The sequence below is a fragment of the Nematolebias whitei genome, chromosome 1 (genome assembly GCF_014905685.2).
Source record: "Nematolebias whitei isolate Nwh7 chromosome 1, NemWhi1, whole genome shotgun sequence".
Taxonomy (NCBI): Eukaryota; Metazoa; Chordata; class Actinopteri; order Cyprinodontiformes; family Rivulidae; genus Nematolebias; species Nematolebias whitei.
Genome location: NC_056498.1, coordinates 33,811,645 through 33,832,142, shown reverse-complemented (window position 1 = coordinate 33,832,142; position 20,498 = coordinate 33,811,645). Strand labels below are relative to the sequence as shown.

The 20,498-nt window shown below is 39.8% G+C and overlaps 3 protein-coding genes across 3 annotated transcripts in view; 2 read left to right on the top strand and 1 right to left on the bottom strand.

Annotated features, from left to right (window-relative positions):
• The first annotated feature begins 5,741 nt into the window (after positions 1–5,741).
• Positions 5,742–9,807, top strand: rpl34 (ribosomal protein L34). Its single transcript, XM_037683900.1, has 5 exons — positions 5,742–5,763; positions 6,155–6,226; positions 6,303–6,402; positions 8,395–8,498; positions 9,678–9,807. The coding sequence occupies exons 2-5, from the start codon at positions 6,162–6,164 to the stop codon at positions 9,760–9,762; spliced, it is 354 nt and encodes a 117-aa protein (XP_037539828.1). The 5' UTR covers positions 5,742–5,763; positions 6,155–6,161; the 3' UTR covers positions 9,763–9,807.
• A 1,149-nt stretch (positions 9,808–10,956) lies between these two features.
• On the top strand, positions 10,957–15,889 carry ostc (oligosaccharyltransferase complex subunit). Its single transcript, XM_037683887.1, has 4 exons — positions 10,957–11,168; positions 13,562–13,655; positions 13,733–13,930; positions 15,389–15,889. The coding sequence occupies exons 1-4, from the start codon at positions 11,030–11,032 to the stop codon at positions 15,405–15,407; spliced, it is 450 nt and encodes a 149-aa protein (XP_037539815.1). The 5' UTR covers positions 10,957–11,029; the 3' UTR covers positions 15,408–15,889.
• Positions 15,890–17,924: 2,035 nt separating this feature from the next.
• Positions 17,925–20,498, bottom strand: part of etnppl (ethanolamine-phosphate phospho-lyase) — a 13,674-nt gene continuing 11,100 nt past the window's right edge. Inside the window, exons 10-13 of the mRNA XM_037683876.1 lie at positions 19,661–19,750; positions 18,269–18,399; positions 18,120–18,178; positions 17,925–18,030 (exon numbers count right to left, since the gene is read on the bottom strand). Coding sequence (XP_037539804.1) covers positions 17,947–18,030; positions 18,120–18,178; positions 18,269–18,399; positions 19,661–19,750 — 364 coding nt within the window. The 3' untranslated portion in view covers positions 17,925–17,946. The remainder of the gene's footprint in view (positions 18,031–18,119; positions 18,179–18,268; positions 18,400–19,660; positions 19,751–20,498) is intronic.

Genomic DNA, 20,498 nt, shown 5'->3' with positions numbered 1-20,498 from the left:
TGGTCTATAATAAATGTTGATGGTCCCAACCCTCAACTGGTTACCATTGGTCAACATTACCAATTTTGGTCACCATGACCAAAAGAGACCAAGAACAAAGATACAAGACACGAGCTCGGACTACAGTCACTAGAGTCTAGAGTTGCATTCGAGCCCAAAAATCTGATCCAACCCGGCCCCAGCCCGTAGGCATCATTTCTGAACCCCACCTGACCCGACAAATTAACAGTAATTACAGGTCCGAAACCAACCCCCACACCCCACCCCCGACATTTTTAATTAAGCTTTGAGTGCTTATATAGTTATTAACGGTCGGTGAACGCGTGGTTGAATAAAAGGGGCAGAAGATCGGAGGGGTGTTTGTCCTTTCATGACCCTGTTTCTACCTGCTTTCTGCATTATTCAGACATGGACCCCGCTCTGACATGTCTGCTTTGGGATCTCACCTATTTGGGTCATTGGCCGCTCGCGTTCGCTGAATGCAGCAACTGAATGAACGTCCATTTGGGCGGTGGATCACTTCCTGGCAGTATAATCCCATCTGAAAATTAACTGAACTTTATTTTACCTCTTTCAAGGCCGGTTAGCTTGCGGTGAAATGGCCACATATGGCTGGTTACAGTATGGCAAGCCATGTTTCCATTTAATTGGATTGTATGGCAAGCCATGTTGCCATATAATTGGATGCAGCTGATCCGCTGATGCAATCAAAAGCCTGACACCAATCCGGCTCACCCATCCAGCACATTAACATAGCCCAGTCTGCCCTGAATTCGGGTTGAGCCGGGCTTTGGGCCCGAGAAAGAAATGACAAGTCTACTAGAGTCAAAGTTGGTTCGGGCATCTGATTTAGACACGTCCTTCTCGAGGTTTTCTTGGAAAATCCCACTGAGAGAGAATCCCAAGCCAGACCCAGAACTCAGATCGGAGCAACTTTTCTTAGAAAGCACGTCAATCATTTAACGTCTCTGAATGCTCGCTAATTTCTGCTAGCAGCTAACAAGCAGTTCCTTCTCTTAAACCCCAAAAACAAAGACCGCCGCAGAACGGTGCAGTTGAGTCGGGGATGAAGAGGGGGTCTTCCAGGATTTTCAGCGAGCTGGGATGCATTTCAAGCTAACCCCTGGCTTAATTAGTTCTAGACGCTTAAAAAAACATGCTCAAACTCATATTTGCGAAATAGCCATCTTTAATATGGCATGAGGAAATTTCTTGGTATCTCTAATAAACTCTCTGCCGTGTTGCTCTACTGTATGTTATAAATCCTTACCTGGGAATGACTTATGACTCTGCAGAGGGAAATGAAATGAAAAACACAAGCTACAATTAAACTTGAAGGATTTTTAGTCAAAATAAAATGTTGCTTCTCTGGTAACTTTTACTTTCTCGCCATCTAGTGGCACAGAACAGGCAAAACAGTGTTTATGTATAAATACGTGCTCCATATGGGGGTAGACTGTTTTATAATGAAGCAAAAAAACTAAAAAAATAACTGTCCAAACATTACAAATAAAGCAGATGGAATCAAAGCGAAAAAAATGTGTCTAACTCCAACTTATCAACTTTACAAACGAATGAGCTTCATTTCAGTGAGTGAGCTAAATATTAGCTTTATCCAAAGGAAAGGGCAATTAACTCCAAAACTACGTTAAATCTAATCCAAACAAATTTGAAATAGATTCACTCGGGTATGTTTTAAAGTTTGAATAAATATTTAGTGGTTTCTCACCCGTGACCACCTAAATAACAAACTGTCTGATCTCGGGTGACGTTTGAAGACAAAAACGGAAAACCGCTGCATATTTTCAGTTTCGTCTGAGTTGAGAGGCCTGATTTAAAGCGGTGTAGCAGTGAAACGGGATGGATGATGCAATGTGGTCCAATTTCAAATTGGGTAAAAACCTCAAACAAGTAGAAAAATAAAAAAGTTTTAAAAAATATATATAAATTTTAAAAAAGTCTCGTGAGACGATGACTTTGGGAACCTGAAAGCAGAGCTATAATCCTGTTTTAATCGTGGTGGATTTATTAAACAGGAGCAGCAGGTTTAAGTCTCAGCAGATTATTCATTTGCTGCGGAGAGGTGCTGGGAGAGGATTGTGTAACGATTTAGCATTATTATTATTTAAATTATTTGGAGAAGGGTCCCCTAAAAAGTGACCTCCGTGAACCTGAAAAACAGCAAAGTCCTTCAAAAGGTGCAACCATTTCTGAATACTTGCTCGAGTTAACGTCTTGATGCAACATTTAGGAATAATGACTCCGGTTGACATGAAGTCTGCCTGCAGATGTTGCTGATTATTCCGTGTGCGTGAATCGTAGCGTCTCTTGGATTTGCCACAAATCTTCTTTGTAGAAGATGTTGATTCTGACGGAGAACAGGTTAATCCCAGATCCACTTACATCTGGACTCAACCAAACCAGTTGTGCAAGTTTAAGCTTTTAGAGACGAACAAGCACAAGACAATATTACAATCAAAACTCCCTCATGAGGAAGAAACCTTTAGCAGAACCAGGCTCAGGACAAGCGGCCATCTGCTTCAACCGGCTGGGTTTGAGAGGAACAGGAAGGAGGAACAGATACACAATGGCAGGTCAAGGAGGAACAGATACACAATGGCAAGTCAAGAATCACATGTTAAGATAGAAATAGTATCAAATGAAAACTATTCAGTTTTAACAATTCATTTAAGGACATGACGTCAATTTGTCCTCCACTAGTCTAAGCTTAAAGCAGCGTTAAGCCAACCCTAACTATAGGATTTATCAAAAAGGAAAGTCTTAAAACTGGACAATGTGTCAGCCTCATGGACAGAAACTGGAAGTTGGTTCCACAAGAGAGGAGCCTGATAACTGAAAGATCATCCTCCCATTCTGCTTTTGGAAACACTAGGAACCACAAGTAAGCCTGCAGTCTGAGAGCAAAGTGCTCTGTTGGGAAAATATGGAACAATAAGATCTGTAATGTAAAATGGAGCTAGGTTGTTGAGAGCTTTGTAGGTCAGAAGTAATTCAATTAAATTCTGGATTTGACAGGGAGCCAGTGGAGAGAAGCTAAAACTGGAGAGATCTGATCTCTCCCACTAACTCCAGTTAAGACTCTGGCAGCAGCATTTTGGATCAACTGAAGACTTTTTAAAGAAGTATTTGGACAATAGTCCAGTCTAGACGTGACAAATGCATGAACCAGTTTGTCTGCATCATTTTTAGACATTTCTAATTTTAGTGATATTACGCAGGTGGAAGAAGGCGGTTCTAGTAACGTTTTTAATGTGGGGGATAAAAGACATGTCCTGATCAAAAATAACACCAAGCTTTTTAACATTAGAGCTGGAGGCCAGATTAATGTCATCTAAGGTGGGAGAAAGATTGAAAAATTTAAGATGCTCAGGTCCAAAAACCAAAACCTCAGTCTTGTCTGTGTTCAAAAGCAGAACATTTAGGGCCATCCATGTTTTTATGTCTTTAAGACATGTTTGTAGTCTAAGTAGCTGATTGGATTCATTGGGTTTCATGGACAAATATAACTGTGTATCATCAGCATAACAATGAAATGTATCCCATGTTGTTTAATAACATTACCTAATGGAAGCATATATAAAGGTATTGGTCCAAGCACTGAACCTTGAGGAACTCCATAACTAACTTTGGTGTATGAAGAAGATGCATTATTTACATTTACAAATTGGAATCTATCAGATAGATACGATTTAAACCAATTTAGAGCAGTTCCTGTAATCCCAATATCATATTCAAGTGTTTTATGAACGCCTGAGCCCATTAAAGATCAATCTGTAATGTGCCACTGCACAGTAAACCAGTTTATAGCTAAATTTAACAATTATATTGTTGGACAAACTTAAATGTTCATAATATGCGAGATGTCTCGCTATCCGTTAGTGTTGGGGATAACTCTCAGCTACTTCCACATCAGATTTTAGCTCAGTTTCAGCACAAATGGTAGTCTTGCTGCCATTTTTGTACCTGTGAAGGTTTTAAAATTTAGGCAAATATGTTGCGAAACGCTCAAAGGATGAGTTGGGGATGACTCTTTACTCAATATCTGTAAAACTAACCGAGCTGGAGCCATTTTGATGTTGCCTGAGCTTGATTAGCTTTTAAATAAGATTGATTTCTTCAGGTGGTGGTTTACTGTACATGGTGCTGCTTTTTTCTGCTCTGGCACGAACTTAAACCTTTAAGCGTTCGTCTGACCCATGTTTGTTATTTGTTTTCTAATCTTGGCTGAAAAGAAAAAGCTTAAATGTTGTCACTGTTTGTCTGTAGGTGGTAGATTTATTTACTCTGTTTTTTGTGTTTCTTGTTTAGTGGTTGTGAAGTTTTTTTCCGTCACATCTGTTTGTGATAAGTTTCATTTAATGAAGAGTTTGTTTGACTTTAATTAAAAGGTAGTTGTCTTTTATAGTTCTAATTATTTTCTTAACCATCATGGAATAATAAGTTGACCTTTTGGTAATGAATAGTTTTGGTCGGTGGTGCGTAGAATAAATTATATTTTAGTCAACATTTAAGGCACTGAGTACAAACCCATATAATGTTTCTGAAGGAACCCAATATCAGCCAAATCTTCTTTTTCTTTCGGCTTTTCCCTCTTCAGGGTCGCCACAGCGACTCATCCTCCTCCATCTCTCTCTGTACTTAGATGAACTCGCAGGTTAATTTTGGCAAAAGTGTTTTCAGATGCTCGTCCTGACACAACCCTCACCATTTACCTGGGCTTGGGCCCGGCACAAGATACACAGGCTTGTACTCCCTAAATGGCTGTTTTTACTCCCTCAGCCAAATAACTAAATCAGCCAAATAATAATATTAATATTTTCAAATTTGAAAAGAAAGCACCAAACAGAAAGGTGATTTGAAAAATTGCACCTCCACACTCTTTACAAATAAACCATCTACTGCCATCTACTGGACAGTTTGGACAAATACAAGCTCATCTTTTCATCTAATGTCACAAACATGACTTATCTCTAATTTTTTTTTCTTCATTCAACCTTTATTTATACAAGTTAGTCCCAATGAGCCTCAGGGACTCATTTACAAGAGAGACCTAATAAGTCAGGGGTCTGCAACCTAACGCTCAGGGGCCACATGTGGCTCTCTGGTCCCTCTGAAGCTTTGACCAAAACTAACATGGAAAGGAATAAAGTTTAAAATTATAACCACAATAGCAAAACTACAGAAATGGATCAAGTGGATAGCAAAAGGTTTCAGGAGTGATTTGCGACAAAAGGGTGACAGGAAAGATCAAAGTAAACGTTTACAAGACTGTGGTTATCATCGTGTTGCATGGTTTAAATATTATAAATAGTTAATTTAGTATTTTTGTTCGTTCTAAAAAATCCCATTAACTTTCAATAATTTATTACTGACCTTAAAATTCACAATGCTACAAACCTTAATTGTTTTTACATGAATTATGTCAATAACACTTACTGAGTTGTGCTAAAGTTGTGTGCAATTTAATTCATATAAAATAAAATTAATCTTTATTGATTTTTTTTTTAATTATTTTGGCCAAGGAAGTTTTTAGGCATTTTGTATTCTAATGTTTTGTTTATAACAAACTTTATATTCAGTACTAATGAACAACTTTTATTTGGTTTTAGTTCATATTACTGTATTTCCTTGATATATATTCTGTAGTAACGTTAGGCGGCCAGCAGGGGGCAGACGCGCACGCAGCTCTTTAACGTTTAACTTCCGCTTGCTTCCTTCCTCTTCCGGTTACGGCGAAAGCAGGTATGGCGGTTCCTGCTTAGCTCTCCATGATATTGCATTTGTAATCGGCCGTAATCCTCTATCTTAAAGCCAACTGTGGCCGATTTAAAGCACAATTTATTTCTATAAGAAGACTTCGTTTTAGACGACGTGATCATTTTGCACATTAGTGAGTTCAGACAAATGATTTTTAATCCGTCTGTTCTGTCAAGACGAGGCCGCTCGTTTACGAGTTTATAGAGGACAGTGATTAATTTACATCTTGTAGAATTGAGATACAGAGAACGTCACTGTAAACTCTAACAGCGGCGCAATTTAAATATTAATTTATGTCACTTGAGCCTAATTTTGTAGCAGCGTTGTTAGCATGTTAGCCTCAACATGTTGATTAAAACTGAATCTTGTCTTCCAGCTCCAAAATGGTGCAACGCCTCACTTACCGCCGTAGGCTGTCCTACAACACGGCCTCTAATAAAACCAGACTGTAAGTGAGCTGCTCTCAGACTGGATCAAGTCTGTTTTAGCAACCTGGTGATGTGATCCTCCATGTTGGTCTGCAGGTCCCGGACTCCTGGGAACCGCATTGTGTACCTGTACACCAAGAAGGTCGGCAAAGCCCCCAAGTCGGCGTGTGGCATCTGCCCCGGGAGGCTGCGTGGAGTAAGTAAACACGCTGAGCCACAGGGACGGCATCGAACGTGATGTTTTGCGGTTTTATTTTGAAAAGTAACCACTTCCGGTTGGTGCCTTTTTCCATGATCGGATATTTTTCACAGTTGCAAACCTTCAAATTAAACCCAGCTTTGAATGAGTCAAACTAACTGGGCTGAAGAACTTATTTCCCAGTTAGTCTGTGGTAAAGTTGTCTTGTATGAAACCAGTTTGTGATGATGAAAAGTTTGCTTGATTATATAAGCATTAAAACTATTTCTCCAGAAAAGTTGCAATAGAATGTTTTACACAAGTTGTCGGCCATATTGGCCCAGCTTTAGATAACTGTCCCCTAAAGATAATTAATTTAGGCAGTTCCCAGATTTACACGCGCTTTTATGTTTAAAAAAACAAAAGGGATTAAGAAAATGTGCACATTTATTGGCTTTTTTAGTTATTACTGCCCATGTGCAACATCTGAAAGGTTCATCGCCATTTCTTCTATTCAGGTTTGGACTTTAAACTTGCTTTTTATTGAGTTTAATATCCAAACGTATTAATGTTTAGAAAAGATCCGTGGAGCCCTGTTCGTTTGACAGAGCAGCAAACTAAAAATACTTTCAGTAAAAGATTGATAAAAATGTCGGCTTTTAAAAGAATTGAGCATCAGCTGTAAATTGAGTTTTCTGCTGATCTCGGTGTTAAATTTTTATGTTGGAATAAAACCCAGTTTCCAAATATTTAAGTTCACAGCTTCCACAGCGTTTTCCTAAACCGAGCGGAGTTTAGGCTTTTTTGTTTTTCCTAAAATGCACAACACGGTCCTTCGCTTTTGAAATATTAATATCTTGGAGCGTTATGAAGGCGGTGCAGGAGAGATGAAAAAACCCAAGAACAACTCTTTCATCCTTAGCGTGGCAATAAGGTGGTGAACCACAGCCGAGACTGTTCCCGTTGGTCTTATTGTGAAATATTGTTACAAATTACCAAAAGTTGTTAAAAAACAAGTAGAACCTGAGGAGGTGTTTGAGTCCGGCCCACCAGGCACCTGGATGTGGGCTCAGATGTTTGGGTTTTGTCCAGTTGGGCTGTTCAACGTGGTTTTGGGTTAAAGTCGGACCGTCCTCGTGGTTTTTCTCTGACCAGTAACGGAGCAGGTCTGTGAAGTGGACCAGTCTGTTTAAAGGTTTGGGTTTGTGCTTGTTCAGTTTTACAGATGAATCTGGAAACGGCTCTTTCAGATTTAAAGATCGTTCCCACAGGTTTGTTTTAAACAAGTTTGTTGACAAGTAGGAACTCATTTCAACAATAAAACAGCCGTTTGTCCTGATTCAATATAAAAACAAAGAGTTTTTAAATCGTGCTCGTTGTTCAGTTACATAGTTTTATCTGCTGGATGTGAAACTTCTTGGGTTCAGTTTGGAGCTGGAGCTGCTTTGTTCTGGTGGGAACACCGATCACTTCTTCTCTTCCATGTTAATGATGTTTTCTGAGCTGCGTTACATCTTGTGCAACGTTACAGAGAAACGTGTTTTTGTTAATTACCATTGATTAATGTTCGTCACCATCTTCTGTTATTTGCATCCAGGTTGATTTTATTATAAGACTTAAAGGTTTCTTTAGACCACACTGTTCAAAATGCACTTTCTGAGCTGTCGAATCAAAACATTAGTACTGACAACTTTTAAGAAGTTGGAACAGAAATTTCAAAACAACTCGTTGGTGTTTTAAATGTAAATGGACGGGGGTAGACATGAGGAATATTTCCACGTTGTCCAGTGGACACCTTTGAGACCAGAACTGGTTGTCCGTAAACCGTTACCATGACTCCCTGCTGTGGATGACAGATGTTGCTGTGGATGACAGATGTTGCTGTGACCGTTTTGACTACGGACTCAGTTTGAGCCTGTTGTTAATCGCTCGTGCTGTTTTTTAAGGTGATGGAGAAACTGTACAAACCATTTCTGTCCAGTTTGGACTGATGGTTGTTTTGTGTTCCAGATTCGTGCCGTCAGACCTCAGGTTCTGATGAGGCTCTCCAAGACCAAGAAGCACGTCAACAGAGCGTACGGAGGGTCCATGTGTGCGAAGTGTGTGCGCGACAGGTGAGACAGGACTGTTGTCGTGTCTGCGTCTGCTGAGAGTCGCGCTGTTCAACGTTTAACGTGTTCAACCGACAGAACTGCTGAATCACACGTGACCTCTGCAGCGAAACGAGTCACGATGAAGATTATTTTTTTATTTTTCAAAAGCTTGAAAATGACATTTGTTTTATAATTTGGTGATATATCACCTGGCATCAACCTGGTTTTATTAGTTGAATCTAGAATGATGTCATCAGTAAATCCAGCCCTATACATGTAAAAAAAAGAAAACCCCAAGCTTCATAATGACTCTGAGCACTAAACGAAGGGATTTCCAGATGCTACAGCAGCTGGCAGAGAAAAATGGTCAGTTTTGTAAGGAAGTAAAAAGTATTATTTCTGAAGACAGCTGTTAATAAAACATCAATGTAAATGATTTTATTTTTGCAGCTTTAGTCACATATTTGACTCATTTGATAATTATGAGCTCTTGTGTGTTTTTTGTTTTATAAAGTTTGTCGTTTTAAGATGGAAGTAATTAAAGGGATGGTGCAGGCCTTGTGATCTGGACATTTTGTGAATAGTTAACACTTTACCTAAAGTTTTAGAGAAACTAAATACAATTCGTACCAGATGGACGAGCTAGCAGCTAGTTTGAGCGAGATGGAGACTAAAGTGAATTTCTACAAGTGTTATTTTATAAACTTTTAGTCTGGTCATTTTTGTACTTGGTGCTGATGCTAGCAAACTTTTCTTCCCGTGGGTCCCCAAGCTGCACAGGAAGTGCTACAGCCAGCTGCTGCTGTCAAGAAGTACACATATTTATGTAAAGTAAAGTCTATGTTGTCAAAAAGTTGGTAAGGTTTGTATGAAGTGCTACATTTTAAAAATGCACAAGTCTTTGGTTGTAGCCCCGCGCTGATCAGCTAGTCAGTCTGTTCAAAATATATTTTTTTGTTTCATAAGTTTGTAGGGGGTGGTGGGGGGGGGGGTGTCACAAAATTAAAAGTAAAAAAAAAAACAGTTAAACTGGTGAGAATTAAATTTGTCCACCTTTGTTCATATCTGCAGCAGGTAAGATGCTGTTTATCGCGTCACCACAGAACTTGCTTCAGATGATCTGAACTTTCCCTTTTAAAGCGAAAAAACGAGCGCGCACGTTTCACATGCACACCTAAAGTTTGTTTCTTGGCTTCTCAGGATCAAGCGTGCCTTCCTGATTGAGGAGCAGAAGATCGTCGTGAAGGTGCTGAAGGCGCAGGCACAGAGCCAGAAAGCAAAGTAAAATGTGTATTTGTATTTCCACAATAAAAAAATGACAAACCGGTCACTTTTGTGTTTTTAATTGAAGTGTTTAAAGATTTAACACATTTTTGTCTTCTTTATTTGGTACATCTGGGTCCTGTTGCACCAACAGTGCTATGATTTATGTACGTACTGGAACATTTAGGCACCTACACTTAAACCAGTTAGATTTTACAGGTTAGAAGTTTATCTTTTACTTTAATATCAAACTCCTTTCTGAATCATAAATTAATGTGAAAATGTTGTATTTTATGAGAGAAACTGGTTCCCTGTGATTGGTTATGATGGCCTTTTAGTATTTAGGAGTGATTGCTGCACTAGTTCTGATCATTCATGCGACTTGATCACGAATTACTCCAATAAACTCGAGGAGTTTTGTTTTTATGAAATGTTGGGAACCCTGAAATTAAGAGGCGGGGGTTTGGGTTACCGCAGATAATTTCTTTCAGCTCTGCAGGCGTCACCACCGTGAGTGAACTCGAATAGATTTGACTACTTTACTCGGTCCTGACCCACAGCCCCCCCTGGGTTAAACAAGTTTTTATCAGCCTGAGTAAGTTAAATGCATTGTGACACAATTTATGCTCGTCAACTTTTAAGTCAAAATGGAAAATTTGGAGGTAATTTTAAAACTTTGTTTGGATTTGTATGACCATACAAAAGTTTTTCCATTATGATTCACATTTTTCATGATAGGTGTTTGAAGTTCATAAAGTTTGTTTTTTATATATATATTGGCTGGACATGGTCACCAGTGACCCCTGCGACCCGAAAAGGAAGAAACTGGTAAAGATGATGGATGTAAAATATAAATATTTACAACAGAAGTGATTCTACTGTTTAAAATCACCTTAACATATGACGGCTTCTGTCAAGTATTTCAAATATATAGAAAGAAATTGTACATGAATATCAGAAACATTACAAAAGCACAAAGATGGATATTACACAATTAGGATTACAGTAGGAAAGAAGACCATTAACCATTTCCGGTGTACTGTCGCTTTAAGACTACGTCACGTAAAGAACGCAAATGAAATATATATATATTTTTATGTATGTATAAAATATATATATATATAATGAAAGTGATAATATATTAGCCATCAGGTAAATCGTTCAAAGCGCACATTTAACAGAAATATATAAATAAATCCGTTGTACTTCCGGGACACGTCACCGAAGTTAAACGTCCAGACGGACGTCACGTCAGCGGCTGCATCTCTTCACGAGCAGGTTTTCACATCATGGAGACTTTATACAGTGTTCCGTTCACTTTGCTCGAATGTCCGAATGTAAAACTGAAGAAACCGTCATGGCTGCACATGCCGTCGGCCATGACCGTGTATGCAGTCGTCATCGTGTCCTACTTTCTCATCACAGGAGGTAACGAAGCTAACAGCTAGCTCCTCTGAGCTCAACTTGTTTATCGTTTTACAGCTGGTGCGCTGCTTTAATTCATCCTTTCATCTGTTGAATGTGGGTAATTTGTAAAACCTTTTGTTTGTGTGTCCATAGTAAATCGGAGGGAAACTGTTTTCCTACATAAACAGAACTAAGTGTAGCTTGGTTTACCAAAAAATATATATATTTATGTTCTCTTAAATATTTTCATTATTATTTTTGTCTTCCTAATAATGGTGATGGACAGATGAAGTTATTTTTGAGCACTGATTTTAGATAATGGGTCATTTCTTGAGGTTTCAGTGGTCAGTAGCGCCCCCTGCTGACCAGAAGGGTTACGACAAATCATTGCAACATTTATTTAACAGCTGACGATTATCTATTCTTTTTAAACTGAATCAACACAAAATGTTTATTTTGTCGATGCATTTGCCGTTTATAAGAAAAGTGATGGTCCTGTACAACTAAACTTATAAACGCAGAGGGGTTTTAAAGAAACCAGATTCCAGTATTTGTACGAAAAGGTTTTTGCCTTAAAGCACAAACTTCCTGCAAACTAGTAAACAAATGGCACGCTTTAAACCGAAAACTAAAATTTGTTCTTAAGCTTTGAGGTTTTTTTTATCGGTCCACTAAAAGGTACCAGTGGACTGCTGCTGTAATGAGAGAGTTTCTTTATTGTCATTCGCACCTCATGTGGTGGAGCGAAATTATGTACACAGGGTCCCAGTTACATCCAACAATGAAATGTAAAAGAAAAACAGTAATAACATCTAAGATATGAACTAAGAAAAACCAACTAAATATCTAACAGTCTCAGGGTAGAAGCTGTTCCTCAGTCTAGTGGTTCTACACTTAATGCTCCTTAACCTCCTTCCTGAGGGGAGTGGGTCAAAAAGTGTGTGTGCTGGGTGAGTGGGGTCCTTCATGATGCAGGTGGCCCTCTTTCTGCATCTGGAGGTGTAGATGTCTGATGGTGTGGAGACTGACTCCGACAGACTTCTGTGCAGCCTTCACCACTCTCTGCAAAGCTTTTCTTTCTGCAGCTGTGCAGCCTCCATGCCACACGTTGATGCTGGAGCACAGGATGCTCTCCACTGCACACCTGTAGAAGGAGGTGAGGACTGAGCTTCCCAGACCAGCTCGCCTCAGCCGTCTGAGGAAGTAGAGTCTCTGAGTTTTCTTGATCAGGCTGGTGGTGTTGTTGCTCCAGCTGAGGTTGTCATTCATGTGTACACCCAAGTACTTATAGCTGGAGACCACTTCCACCACAGATCCTCTTATGTTCAGGGGGGTGTAGGTGTTTTTGTTCCTTCTGAAGTCCACAATCATCTCCTTTGTCTTCTTCACATTGATGTGAAGGTTATTCTCTCTGCACCAGCTCTCCAGGTGTTCCACCTCCTGCCTGTAGCTGGACTCATCATTGTTTGTGATGCATCCCACCACCGCTGTATCATCTGCAAACTTTACAATGTGACAGCCTGGATGGGTAGCTGCACAATCATACGTGAGCAGAGTAAACAGGAGGGGGCTCAACACACATCCCTGAGGAGAGCCAGTGCTGAGGGTTATGGTGGAGGAGGAGAGGTTGTGGATCCTCACTAACTGTGGTCTGTTTGTTAAGAAGTCTAGTACCCAGTTGCAAATGGAGGATCTTAGTCCTAGTGTGGATAGTTTGTCCATCAGGGTTTGGGGGATCACGGTGTTGAAGGCGGATGTGAAGTCCACAAAGAGCATACGGACGTAAGAGTCTTTCTTCTCCAGGTGGTTGAGCGCAGTGTGGACCACAGAGGAGATGGCATCCTCTGTTGATTGGTTCTCACCGTATGCACTGATGAGGGTCCTCGTTGATGCTGATGGTTGTTTTGATGCGAGTCATAACCAGTTTTTCGAAGCATTTAGTGACTAATGGGTTGAGGGCCACTGGTCGATAGTTATTCAGACCAGTCACTGTTTGGTGTCCATAATATTTCAGCTAAACTACAATAATGATTTCCTTTGAAACACTTAAAAATAAATAAACACTAAAGCATCTAACTAGTTGTTAACTTGAACAACAACACACAGTGGTCAGTGTGTGAATATTAATTCTGATTCGATAAGGTAAAATATTGTCTAATAAAGAATAAGAGTTGTTTACTTACAAATAATACAGGTGCATAAAAAATAGAATATCATCAATTTTTCTTGTCCATAATTTCAGAAAGTGAAACCCATATTACACATTTTAAGCCTTTATTTCTTGTAATCTGGATGAGTACGATTTGCGAATCGTGTAATCTTAAATTATATTAACTTTGTCAACTTTTAAAGTGGCATGTTTCATAGTGGTGTGTTCCTTAAGATAAGACTGGTTCATGTTCTCTGACCCACAGGAATCATCTACGACGTTATTGTAGAACCTCCGAGTGTGGGTTCCATGACGGACGAGCACGGACACCAGCGACCCGTTGCCTTCCTGGCCTACAGGTATGAACACCTGCCTTTCTGCTAGTGCACCTGAGCGGTTAGCTCTCGGCTAACTCGGCCTTTTGTTTTCCTGGCAGGGTTAACGGGCAGTACATCATGGAGGGGCTGGCCTCCAGCTTCCTCTTCACCATGGGCGGGTTGGGATTTATAATCCTGGACCGATCCAACGCGCCCAACATTCCCAAACTCAACCGCTTCCTGCTGCTCTTCATCGGCTTCGTCAGCGTTCTCCTCAGCTTCTTCATGGCCAGAGTGTTCATGCGCATGAAGCTGCCGTGAGTCTTTCTCTTGTGTGTCTGTTAGCGAAACGTCTCGTGAACCGCTGGAGGAAATCATCACTGCATCTACGGATGGCTGCCAAAACAAAATGGCTCTAGTTCTATCGGTTCTACAGATAATGAACCAAAACTGTGTGTGGTAGTAGCTGAGAGTCATCCTCAACACATGCTGAGAGCACGTGTGAAGTCAGGTAGAGCAGGGCTTTTCAACTGGTGGCCCGGGGGCACAATCAGGCCCACGGGTGTGCTCAGTTTGACCCACCAATGGGTTCATTTTTACAGTAGTCCCTTGATGATCATGGGGGCTAGGTTCCAGACACCCCCATGCTAGGTGAAAAATAAGTAGGAATGTTATTTATTGTAATATTTATATAGTTAAGGCTTTATAAACTCTTCCCACACTCTTGCAATGTTCTAAACTTTTATCATTTTAACAACATACGTGTACTGTACAGTAGCTACCACAAAATTTTGTATGGGGACTCACCAGCCTTGGTCCGGTTCTGGTCCGGTTCTGATCGGCTCTCTGCAGCCGTTGAGCACCAGCCGCTTTTGGAGAGAGCCGGACCTTTGGATAGCCAGCACAAAACCACACGACGATCCCGATCGAGTCAAAACAATCAAGGCAGATCCGGATGAAAAAAAAGTCCAGATGAGCTCCGGAGAAAACTCCGGACCTCCAAGCAACGCCTCCCCGCTCGAGGCCTCATGGGCCGGTGAGCAGCACTCGGATTGACCGATGAGGCTGGAAGTAGTCCCGGTCCGGTTCTGATCGGCTCTCTGCATCCATCAAGCGCTAGTCACTATGAATAAGGACCGAACTTTTTAGTCCGGTTCAGATCGGATCAAAATTTTCCCTCCATTTTGGCAGAAAGCAGCAGCTGGAAGCACTGTTGGCTTCTGGGTAGTGTAGTTGTTTTGACTGGCCTTACCGTATAAGCTTATTGAAAGAAAACTACAAAATGGCGGCGCCTGTCGGAAGTTTTTCCGTTAAATTTTTAATCTGTACCGTTCCAATCACGTGAATGATATTAAAGTTGACAATAGTTGAAAAACGGCAAGAGAGTCCACAAAAGTTGAACCGCAAAGTAGCGAGGGACTCCTGTAAAACTAATTTAAAATTGTAAAAGAAACTTAATGATAATGGATGTCCGGCCTCTGAGCAATTCAATTGAATAGTCCTGATTTAAAAGGTTTGACAAAAACAGTGTTAGCTCCGCCCCCTTTTGTTATATTTTTCCTGGTTTCACAATGAAGCTTGATTTTATTGTTTTATATCACTTTTATTTACTTTTTATTTTATATGCTTTTTGTTGTTGTGTGTACCATATCTGTATAAATGAAGATTGAATGAATAAAAGACGATGGGCGATATGCATTCAGGGAGTTTTTGTTCTACAGGATGTGATAAATAGATTTTTATGTTTAAATGTCTATTTGGTCTTTTCGTTTCAGAGGTTACCTGATGGGTTAAAGACGAACCAAAGTCGACAGACGGCTGCTGGGCGTGAATCATGTCCTCCAACAGGAAGTGACGTTCAGGTCGTGGATAAAGTTCAGTCTAAAATCATGGAGGACGAAAAAAGACCGACCTGCTCAGTCACATTAGCCTTTTTTTTTATTTTTACTTCCTTTCCCCCGAAATCTTTTTTTTTTTTAAATTGGTTTATTTTGCTCAAATCTCTTCTAACATTTCATCACTTTTTGTTTTCTTCTTCTTTGCTTTAATTTGCCAGAAATGTAGAGCATGAGATGTTGATGGAGGGAAAAGGTGAAGAAGTTCCGGAGTAGAACTTTGCGTTTTATTTTGATAGGTGCACAAAAACGTCTTTTTGTATAAAAACACCTGAAAAGGTCTTGAGCCTGTAACAATAGTGGAATTATTATTTTTTAATTTCCAGAAGTCGTTGTTCAGAGCCGTTTAAAACACATTTTTCTGATCATGTGATTTTCTTCGTCAGCGATCATGTTTCCAGTTTTGTTGTCGGCGTCTTTTGGTTTTTATTAAAACGGACGTTGTGTTCAGTTGTCGTTGTTTCTTGTCACAAGATGGCGGCAAACTTCCCTGGGCTCGTCTAATGAGAAACTGCAACACCACGTACATGTACTGTGTGTACATGTACTGTGTCAGAATATATTGTAGTTTAATCCAACTGAAATAATCCCCAGTAGATAAACTGTGTGTGGGACAACAAAGTATTTATTTTCTGATTATAGTCTCGTTTGTCACTCAGATCTTAACGGGAATAACTGAAACTTTTGTCAGATTGTTCTGAGACGAGACGACGTGTTCCTTTATAATCTCACTTCTTGTGCGCTTTTTATTTTAAACACCGGAACCTTTTGAGTTGTTTGAAGATAAAAATACACAAAAAGCCCGTTCAGTCTGTGTCAGAACGTTAGTAACTCATTAAAGACTTATCAAACAGATCCTGTTGGGTCGAGGCTCAGTAAAATAAAAGTACAATGACGGTTAATCTGAGGCAGATTAATTCAGATTATAGTACGCAATCACACTGGAAATGCTAAGAATTATTGATACATATTTAATCAATATTCAAACAGTAAATATTTAAAAACAAACCGCTTCAATTAAATTTGTTTTCATGATGAAATAAATTGACATTTTCAAATTCAAACTTCATATTTTTACAAATTTGTTGCTGTTGGGCACAAACCGTGCACCGTATCTGCAAAATCTCTTCAGAAAATGGAAAAAATACTAAATGAACTCTGGATCATCGTCCATAAATCCACAAACGGATCTAAAGAGCGACGGACAAAAAGATAAAAATGACAAACGGACGAGGTTCGTGTCTGATGAACACAACGTGGTTTATAAAGTTAGAAAACTCGTAATAAAGGTACAGTTCAGCTCTTTGAAGTGGGGCTGTTGAGTGAAGACGCGAACAAATGTCGTCTTGGGTCAAAACGAGTCACGAGGCCTCTGTCTTGAATCTAGCCTAAAGCTAAAACGGCTAAACTAATTAAAAGCTAAAAATAAAAACAGTAGCAAAAATATAAATGTAGATACATTGATGCTAAAAGGTCAAATCAACAGTAGCTCAAAATAAAAATACACACCAAATATCCTTAAAAGCTAAATGTAGCTACATTTTAGTCAAACATTTTCAAAAACTAAATGCTAAAAAGGCTAAACTGTAGGTAAAAGCTAAAATGGGTAGAGAAGCAAAAAGCTTGATGAAGCTAAACTAACTAAAAGCTAAAATGAGCACATTTGCTAAAAGCAAAAAGTAGCAAAAAGCTTAATATAGCTGAACTGTAGCCAAAAGTTAGAATTAACGAAACTAGATAAAAGTAACAAAAAAACAAGTGTAGCAAAAAAATAAATGTAGCTGAAATGTTGCTAAAAGCTTAAACTGGCAAAAGTAGCAAAACAGTAGCTAAATTAAAAAAAAAATATATATATATATATAATTTTTTTAAATCTGTCCAGAGGACCTGCCTTAGCTTCTTTTAGATTAAAAGCTAAATGCTGTTAAATTAAATTCTACCTTAAGTCCCAAAATAAAACAAAAAATAGCTCTAGAAAAAAGCAAAATAGTAGCTCTAACAATAAATCTAAAATGAACATCAGGAAACATTTGTTTTAAGAACAAAGCAATTTGTTGGAAAATTATTGTAAATAAAGTTAAATAATTCAAAAAGTTAAAACGGTACAATATCAAAAGCCTTAGCATGTTGTTCCCAATCAAGCCGAACTTCTTTATATATGAAAAAAGGCACCAAGTGTAAAGTAGTAATTTAAATTCAGAAAACAGCTGAATGTAGTTTCAGCTTTCACACCTGTTTCCTGTTTTATCAAAGATCCATCTACAACAGGTAAGATGTTTATTCTTCATAATTTTTAAATGAACCCCACTTCAGCAGATCTGAACAATCCCTTCAAGGTGACACGATGACTTGGTCATGAAACCTTTGAGTCCATTTATTCTGCTTCAAACGGACTCCGTTGTTTCTAAAGTCGTGTCAGCCGAGCGATGAGGTCGTCTTCATGTTCTGATGCGTTTGGTTTGGTGCTCAAGTCCTTCGTCTTTGTGGTTTAACTCTCCGTGTCCGTTTTCATCCCTCGATGCCTTCAGGTCGGGAAGAAAAGGAGCACAAATTAAAGTCAGTGAAGCTAAAACGTTCATGCAGCTGCTGAGAGACACAGTCACAGTTTCACCTTTCTTCGGCTGTTTTCGGTGTGTGTGTTCAGCTTTAGGCCCAGCGCCTCCTCCAGCTCTGCAGAAACACAATCCAGCATCAAGTTCTGTTTTCAAACAACGGCTCAGACGTGCAGGAGGTACCGTCTTGAACGAGGGAAAAGAGCACCTGTTAGAATGTGGTTGATTTTCTCCACCACCAGGTCGGCGTCCTCAGTCGTGAAGCAGAGCGGCGGCTTGAACTTCAGCACGTTACGATGAGGTCCGTCAGCGCTGAGGAGGACGTGCTGCTCCTTCAGCCTGCGACCAAACCGTACTCTCTTCAGTTAGAGGCAAGATGGAGGCCGACGAAGAACGAGTCGCTTTGATCAGATGAAGAGAAGCTGGAAGACTTCATTCTTCTTCTCTGATTTTAATGCTGGTAGCATTCATTGGTGCTATTAATGACACCTGTCTGCTCCATCCATCATTCATCCATCCATCAATCTATCCATTATCCATCCAAACAACCAACCATCCATCTATCTATCCATCCAACCAAACAAACAACCATCCATCCATCCAAACAACCAACCATCCATCTATCCATCCATCCAAACAACCAACCATTCATCTATCCATCACATCATCCATCCACTGGCCATCCATCCAACCAAACAACCAATCATTCATCTATCCATCTGTCATCCATCCAACTAAACAACCAACCATCCATCTATCCATCCATTGTCCATCCATCCAACCAAACAACCAACCATCCATCCATCCATCCATCCATCATTCATCAATCCATCCAACCAACCATCAATATATCCATTATCCATCCATCCTTCATCCATCCATTCATTCATCCATTATCCAATCATCTATTCATTATCCATCTGTCATCAATCCAGCCATTCATCATCCATCCATCTATCCATCCTTTATCCATCCATCCAACCATTATCTATCCATCCACCCATCCATTATCCATCCATCCATTATCCATTCATCATCCATCCATCCATCCATTATCCATCCATTATCCATCCATCCATCCATTATCCATTCATCATCCATCCATCCATTATCCATCTATCATCCGATCATCATCATCCATCCATTATCCACCCATCATCCATTCATCCATCCATCCAAGACTCATTTCATCTGCCTGTCTTCACTATCTCGTTGTTTCAGTCTCTACTCGGAGTTTTGCTCATAGGTGAGGGTAGGAACGTAGACCGACCAGTCAACAGAGAGCTTCACCGTGCAGCTCAGCGCCCTATTCACCACAATGGACTGGAACAGAGTTCACAATACTACTAACGTTGATCTGATCCATCTGTCGATCAGTCAATTCATTCTTCCCTCCCTCATGAACAAAACACAGAGATCCTTGAAGTCTTCCACTCTCAAACCAGAGAGGGTAATGCTGCATTTTCTGCCAGAAGACTGTGGCCTCAGATTAGGAGATGCTGATCTTTTCTTCTTTCATTTATTTCATTAGACTTACACCAAATAAAAGTTCCTGCATCATTTCTGTCGCCAAAGCAAATTTATAATTTATTAAACTTACTTATAAATGACTTCCTGGGCCTCTGCTGTAGCAGGAGTGAGTTTGACTCTGTCCTTCACAAGCTCCACCCCGACAAACAGACCCCGACCCCTGCAGAATGATGTCATGGCAGATGCACAAATATTCTCCAAAAACACTTTTTAAACAAAATCAGAAACGTTACATAACAGTCAATCAATCAATTCAAATGCAAAAAGGAATAAAACTCCATCATTTTTACAACTACTGGGCTAATTTTTGGCGTGGTAGTAGCTGAGAGTCATCCCAGACCAAGCACTAGTAGATCACACAACCTCTGCATAAAGGTGACAGCTGATGTCTTGGAGGAAGGCTAGTTTTACTAGCATGTATCAAAAACTACAACAAGTGAAATTCACGGTGAGAAACTATCATTTGAAGAAAATGGCGGCTGCAAGTCGTCTTAAAAACGTTGGGACAGCAGCAACAAAAGGCTGTAAAGGTACGTGATAAGAAACAGCTGGAGGAGCATTTAGCAGCTAGTCTGGTTAACTGGCAACAGGTCAGTAAGAGAACTGGGTTCCCTTGTTAAATATATGAGGGGAATTCCTGATGACATCATTCCAGACCAATAAAAATCAAGTTTTCAAATCGTCACTCTCATAAACAAAACTAGTTTGCTGCCAGGAGAAGAAATCCCATCCCATAAATCTTTAACCAGGATAATCACTAAAGGAAAAAAAATCATTGTAATGCCACTTTAATTGGTGATATGCGACTTATCCATGCTGCTGATTATCCATGCTGCTGATTATCCATGCTGCCGATTATCAATGCTGCCGATTATCCATGCTGCCGATTATCCATGCTGCCGATTATC